This window comes from Grampus griseus (assembly GCF_964374135.1).
Source record: "Grampus griseus genome assembly, chromosome: 5".
Taxonomy (NCBI): domain Eukaryota; kingdom Metazoa; phylum Chordata; class Mammalia; order Artiodactyla; family Delphinidae; genus Grampus; species Grampus griseus.
Genome location: NC_138998.1, coordinates 39,761,222 through 39,773,347, shown reverse-complemented (window position 1 = coordinate 39,773,347; position 12,126 = coordinate 39,761,222). Strand labels below are relative to the sequence as shown.

Here is a 12,126-nt window from a genome sequence, read left to right as displayed (position 1 = left end):
TTTCAAATAGTTGTATAGAAAATTCTCTTGTTCTGATTTAGGGAGTTTATATTTCCATGTCATATATATATATATATATATATATATATATATATATATATATATATATATCAGTTGTCATAAATCTCAGATATTTTGTAAGGGGACATTAAAAAAACCTCATACTCACTATTTGTATCAGCTCTCTCGACAAAGAATGAACGTTAATTCTGATGACTGCATAAATGAGCATGCTGTGATATTTTTTCTAAAGTACAAAAGTACATAGCTTTATCGTACCTGTGAACCTGAGACTTACTAATTATTAGTAGTGATTTACTCACTGTTTGGCCTTATGCATGCATTTACTCATTGAAATGGGTATCAGGCTCTGCATTAGCCAAGATTAATTTCCCCCAATTTACTGCAACCTTCCCCTTCCCCCCATCTCCTGGATCAATATGAGATTTAATCTGATTTAAAGAATTGGTTCTAAGAAAGTAATTGAGAGAAATTCAGAATATATAGGAGTAATAAAACATTTTAAACTATGAAACACCTTTGATTATTTGGGGATGGGTTTTTCAGTTTGTAAATGTTCTCTCCACCCATCCTTATCTTTGAATCATATTACATCATAAAAATCATAGGAGTTATTTTTTCATTCATTCATCTGTTTATTCAATAGGCATAGTCATAGCTTACATTAATACAGTATTTTACAGTTTACAGAATGTTTCACAGAAATCTTCATTCAGCTCCACATTTACATTGGGAGACCTGTAGGAAAAATTGTTCATCATGTTATTGTTAGTATAGTGTTTGTTTGTTCAGTATCTGCTATGCAGTAGGCAGTTAGCTAGATGCTTTAGGTAAGTCATCATTATCTCCATTTTAAAAATAAGAAAACTGTTCTTTAGGTCAAGCTTATTAAGATCATGTGGCCGACAGGTGGTGAAACCAGATTTCTAATCCTGATTTGTCTAGCCAAAACCCCATCCTCTTTTCACTATACTATGCTGCTACTATTTTTCAAAAGAGAAACATTAGATGACATGCCCAATCACAGAGCTAATAAATGACAGAACTTGAACTTATGATTCCTCAATTTGCATATTGTGGCTCCTAGAATAAACATTTATTGAGTACTTACTATGTGCCAGGTGCTAGGGACACAGAGTCCGCTTTCTAGTCAGGGATACAACATGTTAAGTGAGTAATTTCAGAACAATGCACCAAGTGCTGTAATAGAAATATATACAGAGTTACTGTGAAACTAAAGATACTTCATTTAAAATGAGTACCCATCTACTTATTAAAAAGTATTTGGTATTTCAAGTGTTAATAAATATCCATTTTATTTGTCTTTCAGTACGAAGAACTGGAATACACCACTTATATTTGATCTCAAAGAAGGAACTGTTAGTTTAATTTTGCAGGCAGAAAGGTAATTTGTTTATCATGTTTCACTATTTAATTTGGGGTTAAAATATTTTAAACTGCAGTAAAGCACTCTTTAAAGCATGCCATTTACAGAATGGTACATTTGTCACTTGGAATCAATCTGTTTCTTTATTTTAAAAGAAAAAAAAAGTAAGAGAATAAGCTCTTAGATCAGTGTTCTGAAACTTTTTGGTCTCAGAATTTCTTTACATTCTTTTTTTTTGCGGTACGCGGTCCTCTCACTGTTGTGGCCTCTCCCGTTGCGGAGTACAGGCTCCGGACGCGCAGGCTCAGCGGCCATGCCTCGCAGGCCTAGCCGCTCCGCGGCATGTGGGATCCTCCCGAACTGGGGCACGAACCCGTGTCCCCTGCATCGGCAGGTGGACTCTCAACCACTGCGCCACCAGGGAAGCCCTGGTTTTGTTTTTAAATACTGGTTGAAACTCATTAATTTTATGAGCTACCACTAGGCTGTGATCTGAAGTTTGAAAAATAATATTCTCGACCAAGACTTTGTGTATACAGGACTAAGAAACTCTGGGTCAATTAACTGGAGTAAAGTAGGAGTAGCTGTTACTCAGGAACCCACACTTTTCCATGAAAGTTATCAGTCTGTCAAGTACAGTGATACCCTACTGAATCAGAGATCAGAGTTAGATAACTACAACTCAATAAAACCAGGAATAAAGTATGAAAATATAATCAGCAATTACCTAAGATAGCTACCCATGAAATCTTTTCACTAAAACAATTTACTTTATTCCTCATCCCTTTACTCACCACCTAGGCAGCTCTTAATAGTGTTATTATCAGGTTTTCTAGCCCATAGTCTTTTTTTAAAAAATAAATAAATTTATTTATTTATTTATGGCTGTGTTGGGTCTTCGTTGCTGCACGTGGGCTTTCTCTAGTTGCGGCGAGCAGGGGCTACTGTTCGTTGTGGTTCACAGGCTTCTCATTGTGGTGGCTTCTCTTGTTGTGGAGCACAGGCTCTAGGTGCACAGGCTTCAGTAGTTGTGGCTCGCGGGCTTAGTTGTTCCGTGGCATGTGGGATCTTTGTGGACCAGGGCTCGAACCCGTGTCCCATGCATAGGCAGGCGATTCTTAACCACTGTGCCACCAGGGAAGTCCCCCATAGTCTTTTATAAATAGCAAACCAGAAGAGGAATACTGGTGAGTTGTTAGAGGCTGGCACAATGACAGGAAGAAAAGTGACCGCCTGGCAAGGGAGCATGAGAAAACTAAAAGCAGAGAACCGCGTAGCTGAATAGCATAATTATTCTGATGCACCATCAGATTCTCGTGAGTATCAAAGCTATCAGTTACATAGTTACTGAAGAGTATGATCATCATATTGATGACCTTGAGGGATCAAAAAAATAATTGTGTCAAATTTTCTATTAGCTGTTTAATGAAGTTGAACCAGTGATTTATTATTTATTTCTGAAATTCTTTTTACTTGAAACAGTTCCAAACCAATTTATTTCTTTATATATTATATATAAATGTATGTTGAATATGCTCTTAATTAGTAAAGGCATATGTTAATGGCATAAATGATTAAGTAATTAAAGAATATTTTATTTACTGCCCATTGCTGGTCTTATTTGTACATTTAGAAATGTTTGCCCCTTGAAACAGTGTTTACTCACAAGGAAGTTAAAGCTTTAGTATCTTGTTTAGAAGAGAAAATGCTTTTAGTACTGAGACAAAGAAAGAATATATACTAATATGATGTGTCACTTGTCAACATTAGCAAATACTGTTTTCATACACTAATGTGTAAGGGCCAAACCCTTCAATTAAATAAGCTACACACCAATACTCAAGTATTAATTTAATTCAAGTGTACATATTTGGTATTCATTATATATTAACTTTGTTTTGATGTTTATTTTCTATTTGTTTCCATAGCAAAAAAGAACAATTAGCAATTCTTGAATCAAGAAATAGTTCTGGGGACTCCCCTGGAGGGCCAGTGGTTAGAACTCTGTGCTTTCACCACCGAGGGCCCTGTTCAATCCCTGGTTGGGGAACTAAGATCCCACAAGCCACCTGGCGTGGCCAAAAAAAAAAAGTTCTGAATCAAGGATATTAAAGTCTTGAACATAAGATTTTAAAAAGTAATAATGTGGGGGCTTCCCTGGTGGCGCAGTGGTTGAGGGTCCGCCTGCCAATGCAGGGGACACGGGTTTGTGCCCTGGTCCAGGAGGATCCCATATGCCGCAGAGCGGCTGGGCCCGCGAGCCATGGCCGCTGAGCCTGCGTGTCCGGAGCCTGTGCTCCGTAGCGGGAGAGGCCACAACAGTGAGAGGCCCGCATACCATGAAAAAAAATAAATAAAAATAAAGTGGAAACTTTCTTTAAAAAAAAAGTAATAATGTGTTCAGCATTGAGGAAACAGGCTCTCCAATATAGCAGTAGTATGAGTGTAAATCAATACAACCTTTCAAGGGGCGGTTTAACAATATATGTTAAATTTTTAAAAGTATATGCCCTTTGATCGAATTATTGCATTTTTAGAAGTTATATTGTACTAAGGAAATAAGTAATGTAAACATACAGAGATGTGTATATACTTTAGACATTCTTTAAAGCAGTGAATAATTTGAAATAAAATAAGTGTCCATCAGGAATGAGTTAAGTAAAGTTAAGGTGTGTCCATACTTTGCCGTAAGTTATCTCTATGGAAGTAGGAAGATTGCAGGAGATCTTTTGCTTTCTCTGTATTGTTTGAATTATTTTTTGCAATGTTCATAAATTTTGAAAGAAAAAAACAGCAGCCATAAAATATTTACATTTTGCCTTAATAAAAAATAAACTATACAGGACCCTATGCCTTGAATAGTGCGGTCAACACAGCAAATGAACCAAAGTCCCTGATACAAAAAATGTGTTTTTAGATATGAACACATTTACTGATGGTTACCATATCGTTTTAAAGTCAAAACATCTTATTTTAATAAATGCTGGCTCTGATGTTAATTTTTGAGTAATTTTCACTGTTTAGGACTTTAACAAGTATTTAATCTAATTTAGTACTGTAATTTAATTTTAATGATCCTTACCATAATCTTTTTTTTTTTTTTTTTTTTTTTGTGGTACGCGGGCCTCTCACTGTTGTGGCCTCTCCCGTTGCGGAGCACAGGCTCCGGACACGCAGGCTTAGCGGCCATGGCTCATGGGCCTAGCCGCTCCGCGGCATGAGGGATCCTCCTGGACCGGGGCACGAACCCGCGTCCCCTGCATCGGCAGGCAGACTCTCAACCACTGCACCACCAGGGAACCCCTTTACCATAATCCTTAACTGTGAAATATGTACTAATACTGTTTCATGAAACAAATAGCATCTGACATTAAAAAAATCACTGAATTGTAAATTACACGATTTTTTTATTGCCATTGTATAGAGATGCTTCTTTAGGGAAGGAAATGAATTACAATTATATTAATGGGCCCTTTCATTTTTTCTTCTCCTACCTCCATGAAAAAACAAAAACCTAGAAAACAAACCAAACAACCAATGTTGACTTTTCAGGTTGTTTTATATTTCATTCTTTATATATTTATGTTTTACTATTGTTTTAATTGTAAGATTTAGATTTTTCCAAAGCATAAACTATTTTCTAATATAAAAATGAAATTATAGTAAACTCCTATTTGAAAATATATTTTTATTCTTTATTTTTTAGACATTTTCTTCTTGTAGATGGTGGTGGTATCTATTTATATTCTTATGACGGGCGCTTCCTTTCCTCTCCAAAATTTCCTGGAATGAGAACAGATATTCTAAATGCACAGACGGTCTCTCTGAGTAATGATACCATAGCAATAAAAGACAAAGCTGATGAAAAAAGTAAGTGCATTTTTATAATTTTCCATGAAATTTGTTAACACTGTAAAATTTTCATCAATTAGCTTTCATTTTCTCATCTATTATTATGTTAACTTTATATGAAAGAATTATGAGCTTCCTAATTTTTCCTAAGTATGAATCAATTAAAGAACTAAAGTTGTCATATTATTCCCAACTGATGGAACAAATAGATATTGTCACAGCATCAAAGCTTAGTTGTAAGGAATAAATCTTATATATTCAGTAGCTGTTGGTATAGAGTTTGAATTCAAGACTGTGTGTCCTAAAAATGTATGTTAATTTTTAAGTTTATTGACCTTTTAAACTATTTCCTTTTTCTTTATTTAGTAACATAGTAAATATTGTGCTTCATTGTACTATTTATTTTGCTTATATATATTCATATTTTTATGTTTACATATTTTTAAACTAATGAAGTAGAAGAAAGTTATGAATAATTTTAAATTTTCATATAAAAATCTAGGCCACATTAGTGTTTATAAATAAATATGAATGTGTCAGGTGTTTTGGAATTCCATAGGAGAGTGAAACCATTTTTTTAAGGCAATGCTGTATCAGAACATGTATCCAACAAATAGTATTGAGTGCTAACTGTATGCCAAGTACTCTGCTAGAAGTTGAGGATACAATAGTGCATAAGACCACAAATCAAACAAATATAGTCAGCCACTGATACACGCTGTGAAGAAAATTAATGCAGGATGAGGGAATGGAGAATTCTAGAGGTGGGGGAGGGGAATGACCTTAGGACAAGCAGGTGCAAATGGGAATTGTTGGCACATAAAAGGAACTGCCAGGGGCTTCCCTGGTGGTGCAGTGGTTAAGAATCCGCCTGCCAATGCAGGGGACACAGTTTCGAGCCCTGGTCCGGGAAGATCCCACATGCCGTGGAACAACTAAGCCCATGCGCCACAAATACTGAGCCTGCATGCCACAACTACTGAAGCCTACGTGCCTAGAGCCTGTGCTCCACAACAAGAAAAGCCACTGCAATGAGAAGCCTGCACACCGCAGTGAAGAGTAGCCCCCACTCGCTGCAACTAGAGAAAGGCCTGCATGCTGCCACGAAGACCCAATGCAGCCAAAAATAAATAAATAAATAAATAAAATTTAAAAAAAAAAAAAAAAGGAACTGCTGGAGGGCCATGGGACTTAGGTCAACACGAGCAAAGCAGAGAGTGGTAGGAGAAGACAGAGAGATAGATAAGTAGGAACCAGATCATGTAAAGACTTGGCCATGGTAAAGATGTTGGCATGAGAGAGTGGAGGCAAGCATATTACCCTAGGGTTTCTCCTGGATGAACGAGATGAAAGATGGGGAACGAGGAAGTTTAGAGGAGGTCCACAAACCCAGAGAGTTCTGTTTTGGTCATGGTAAGTTTAAATGCTTCTTAGACATCCAAGCAGGGTTGGAGAGGAAACAACAGGATAAAGTCCAGGGCTCAGGAGAGAGTTGGGGACGAGATATAAATGTGGGAGTCATTGGTGTGTAGATGGTGCCACGATACTACATGAAATCACCTAGGAAGTGAGTATAGACAGAGAAGAGGACCAGTGACTGAGCACATCAATATTTAGAGATGGGTAAAAGGAGGAGGAGCCAATGAGGTAAGAGTGAGAGTGAGATATCCCTAAAGCCTAGTGGAAAGATAGTAAATAATTGTTATTCTCTGTTAATAAATATTGCTGAACAAACATTGTTCGTTACTGTGACATGTTACAAAAAAAAAAGTCTGACCTGATTATTAATTTTGTGAGGTCATGCCATGGAAGACCTAATTCAGGAGCTAGAAAACTGTCCCACTTTTTAATTTTCAGTACTTTCAGATAGCATCACCTCTCATACTGGTAGGAAATATAATTCTCCTAAGTAGAGCTATTCTGTCTCTTTATGCCTTAGGCTTTCTCTGAGAGAGGACATTTGGTAATTGTTTTGTTTTTAAATGACTTCCTTTCTGGCTGAATGAGAGGAAAGAGAATGAAATGAAATACAGTAGTATCTAGATAGTGGACAGATTCAAGATGGCTGTGTAATCGTTAATAATAATAATTTGGAAGTCAGATTTTTGTCTTCAGTAAACTTAAATTTGAAAATCCCAGTGATCACTATGAACTTTCTATACTTTTCTTATTCAACACCACATATTTTATTTTTATTTACTTATTTATTTAAAAAATATTTATTTATCTATTTATTTATTTATTTGGGTTGCACCAGGTCTTAGCTGTGGCAAGTGGGCTCCTTAGTTGCAGCTCCAGGGCTCCTTAGTTGTGGGTCGCCGGCTCCTTAGTTGCGGCATGCGAACTCTTAGTTGTGGCATGTATGTGGGATCTAGTTTCCTGACCAGGGATCAAACCCCGGACCCCTGCAGTGGGAGCTCGGAGTCTTATCCACTGCGCCAGCAGGGAAGTCCCAACACCACATATTTTAGATAGAAACTGTAATAAAGTATGTACGTTTCCAACTGAATATACCTTATTCTGAATTTTTCTACAGTTAATTCACATCTGAAACATATTTCATTATTATTTAATTATTATTTAATCCTTTCATAATTCATAGAATTTTAGAACCAGAAAGAATTATGAACGCCTTTGGTGAAACAGAGAAAGGGACAGAGACAGTTTTTGTTTCTGGCTTCTTCAATACAATATCTACTGTAATTTTTACAACTTGGCCTACTCAGAACATCTAACATGGGGTTGGAAACAGAGAACTTTGAATTATCATTTTTTAGATAATGATTGATGTCATGAAAATAATCCAGGAAAGTATATAGCATGAAAATGTGACCTAAAACAAAACCTAGGAAAAAGGATCACCAAATGAGGAGGAACTAGCAAAAGAGAATTAGGGATGGTCCAAAATAGGAGAGAATCAAGAGAAAACAGTGTTTTTTGTAGCCCACATAAGGGTTTCAAGAAAGAGGATGATCAGGAGTATCCAGTGCTGCTGGGAGGTCAAGGCTAGAAGTAGATTCTTGAAGACTGAAAATAGACTCTTTGATTCGGCAACATAGGGGTCATTGGTGATCCATGCAAGAGCCTTTGCATCAGTGTAGTGAGGCTGAACATCAAGTTGTAATAGGTCGAAGAGTGGCTACATGATTGAACTCAATTTCCAGCTCCCCTCCCATTTCAGGGAGCTGAAAGTCCAAACTCTGTAATCACGTGCTTGGTCTTTCAGGTGACCAGCCCCTATCCTGAAGCTATCTAGGGAATCACCAAGAGTCTCTCGGTTAGCATAACAAAGACACTCCTATCACTCAGAAAATTCCAAGGGTTGACGAAGACCTGTGTCAGGAACCCAGGACAAAAACCACACAAATCAGTTATTACACATTAGTGTACCGACCACAGGCAATTGAAGAGTACATAACACATTGCATGGTTGTATAGTATGCACTCAACATATTTTTCCTTTGTAAAATGATTGTCTGGGTTGTTATGTTGGTCTAAATCAGAGTTATGAAAATTACAAACTACATCCAGATTTGGACTTGCCACTGTTGATCCTGTGGTGTGGTGATGCCATACCATTAATAACAATTCTAATTAGGGAATGTATGTTTTAGGAAGACGTATTCAGCTCCACTAAGACATATGACCTCATTACTAAGTAGGAATTTGAGGCTGCTGCTCTTCTGTGCTGATAGGTATGCTGTGGTCCGAAGAGCTAAATAATTTCTCACTAGGATTATGATAACTCCATAGAAATTTACTAATAAAAATTCTTATGTAATACATCAACTAATACTTTACTTTTTTTCAAGTAATCTTCCTCTTTGAGGCATCAACTGGAAAACCACTGGGAGATGGGAAGCTTCTTTCTCATAAGGTAATGGATATTAGCTATTTTTAATGTAAATAGCCATTTTTTTAAAAATTAATGTTTTCATTTTAAGGAGGAAAACATGGAAATTAGTTTTATATTTAAAACCAGTGTGTGTTCTCTATAGAGTATTTTGCCTAAAATATCATAAAGACTAAACACGCGTAAATTCTGTAATAGAAAGCTATATTTGCAAATTAACTGAATAAAAGAATCTGACTTACATGTTTTTTGTTCAGGCTCTTAACTGCTTTTCAATAAAATGTTCTATCTTGATTAAACTTTTAGCACCTATAGAATCAGTAAATAAAAATGTGTTTATACTTCAAAACAGCTTGTAGATTTCCCATTAACCTGTTCTTTTTTTAAAAAAATAAATCTATTTATTTATGTATTTTTATTTGGGGCTGCATTGGATCTTCCTTGCTGAGCATGGGCTGTCTCTAGTTGCAGTGAGCGGGGGCTATTCTTAATTTTGGTGCACGGGCTTCTCATTGCGGTGGCTTCTCTTGTTGTGGAACACGGGCTCTAGGCACGTGGGCTTCAGTAGTTGTGGCTCGTGGGCTCTAGAGCGCAGGCTCAGTAGTTGTGGCACATGGGTTTGGTTGCTCTGCGGCATGTGGGATCTTTCTGGACCAGGGCTCGAACCTGTGTCCCCTGCATTGGCAGGCGGATTCTTAACCACTGCGCCACCACCAAGGAAGTCCCCATTGACCTGTTCTTAGCCAACATTTTCTTTAGATTTTAAGACTGTAGTTAAACTCGAAAAAAAAAATCTATAGAAATACAAAAAGACCCTGAATTGTGAACTGTTTATTGGTTTCTGATTTTTAGCCTTAAAATAAACAAATGAGCACATTTTATTGAGTTATCCTTCTAATAAATGATGTATTAGGGTTTAAAGATGCTTTTAACTTTATTGTTCAGTGCTACCAGTGAAGTGTTACCCTATCTTTTATTTTCTTCTTTTTGTAATTATTAGTTTTAAAGTTAAATAACAAATATATTCAATGGTTCAGAAACAGAAAAGCATAAACAAGCATAAAGTGAAAAAGTATGCCTGCTATACCAGTCAATACAGTTCCTTTCCACCAAAATAAGTAACTATCACTATTAATCTCCTTATATCCTTCCAGAAATTTTTAATGCATACACAGACAAAACTGATATATGTTCTTTTCTCCTTCTTTTACAAAAATATAACATATATATCTGCACTTTGCTTTTCTCACACAACACTCTGTTTCTGGAGATATTTTCATATCAATACATAAAGTGCTTTCCCAATCCTTTTTCTTCCCACCATATAGTATAATGGTATAATTATTGGTATAATTATTAATTATAATTATATATATTGGTATAATTATTAATTATAATTATATTATAATTATTTATTATTATAAATAATTTTATAATTATTAAAAATAATTATAATTATTAAAGTATAATTTCTTCCCACCGTATAGTATAGTATAGTATTTTATGGATGTATCAGAATTTGTTTAACTTGTGCCCAAGTGATGGACGCAAATGGAAATGTGCTTACAGAATTTCAAAATATACATTATTTTATAGTGCTTTAACAGGCATCTTTCCCTTGTAAATTAAAAAAAAAGTAACTATACTTTAGCTTTTGAATTATTAGTATATTAGCAGTTAAATTATTTAACAGGGACATTTTATCATTATGAGTAGGTAAGTGATATTTAATTGATCTTTAAATAAACAAATGTTCTTATAATTAAACAATTAAAACAATCTAATGTCAAGCACTAAAACTAACCCAGAATTTTCTTTTTTTTTTTTAATTTTAGAATGAAATTTTGGAAATTGCTCTAGATCAAAAGGGACTTACCAATGATAGAAAAATTGCTTTCATTGATAAAAATAGAGATCTCTGTATCACTTCAGTGAAACGATTTGGGAAGGAAGAACAAATTATCAAACTTGGTAAAATAATTGTAATACATTTAAATTTTTGATTACTTTCAGTTGTCTTAGATCTACTCTGTCGTATATTATACTAAATAGCTTACTTGCTTGAATGAATCTATGAATAATGCTTTGGTCTCATAACATTTCTTACGAAATGTTACTTCATAAGTATGTTCTTATGAAATGCTACTTAATTCCATTTTAACAGCAAGTCTTTAGCTGCTACAGCTAACTTGGCATTGAAAGAAAGACATGCAGATTAAAAATACAATGGTTCTGGGTAAAATATTCAAATTTATTTCCATAAATTTTTGTGTGCATTTTTGTACGTTTTCACCATTATATGATCAGAAAATAGTCATACCTACAAGCAGTTAGTTAGGGTCTTGTACATCTGCTGATTTTAAAGGCGTATTTTTAATACTTACGGAATGGAACTAATAGTACATTAACATTCTTTTTAAAATAAGGAACAATGGTGCATACTCTGGCGTGGAGTGATACATGCAACATCCTCTGTGGACTTCAAGATACTCGATTTACAGTGTGGTATTACCCCAATACGGTTTATGTGGACAGAGACATTTTGCCTAAAACATTATATGAAAGGGATGCAAGGTAACATTTTACTGCATAGGATTGTTTATTGTTGTAAATAAAACTAACAGAGTGTTGTGTTTCTGCCTCTAATTTAAGTCCTGCAAGATGTTTTTCACTTTACTTAGTCAACCAAATAAAACTGTTCAGCTAGGGCTTCCCTGGTGGCGCAGTGGTTGAGAGTCCGACTGCCGATGCAGGGGACACGGGTTCGTGCCCCGGTGCGGGAAGATCTCACATGCCACGGAGTGGCTGGGCCCGTGAACTATGGCCGCTGATCCTGTGCGTCCGGAGCCTGTGCTCCGCAATGAGAGAGGCCACAACAGTGAGAGGCCCGCGTAAGGCAAAAAAAAAAAAAAACAAAACAAACAAACAAAAAAACTGTTCAGCTAAAACTAGTTTAATGAGATTTAAGTGATGGAATCAAGTTGAGAGGGTCAGATAATACTATTTTATTTAT

The 12,126-nt window shown here is 35.8% G+C and overlaps 1 protein-coding gene across 4 annotated transcripts in view; it reads left to right on the top strand.

Annotated features, from left to right (window-relative positions):
- IFT80 (intraflagellar transport 80) overlaps positions 1-12,126 on the top strand; it is a 113,075-nt gene that overhangs the window by 82,621 nt on the left and 18,328 nt on the right. For all 4 annotated transcript variants that reach the window (XM_082655021.1, XM_082655020.1, XM_082655022.1 and 1 more), the window contains 5 exons: positions 1,352-1,426; positions 5,115-5,278; positions 9,073-9,137; positions 10,949-11,084; positions 11,540-11,687. In XM_082655021.1, coding sequence (XP_082511147.1) covers positions 1,352-1,426; positions 5,115-5,278; positions 9,073-9,137; positions 10,949-11,084; positions 11,540-11,687 — 588 coding nt within the window. The remainder of the gene's footprint in view (positions 1-1,351; positions 1,427-5,114; positions 5,279-9,072; positions 9,138-10,948; positions 11,085-11,539; positions 11,688-12,126) is intronic.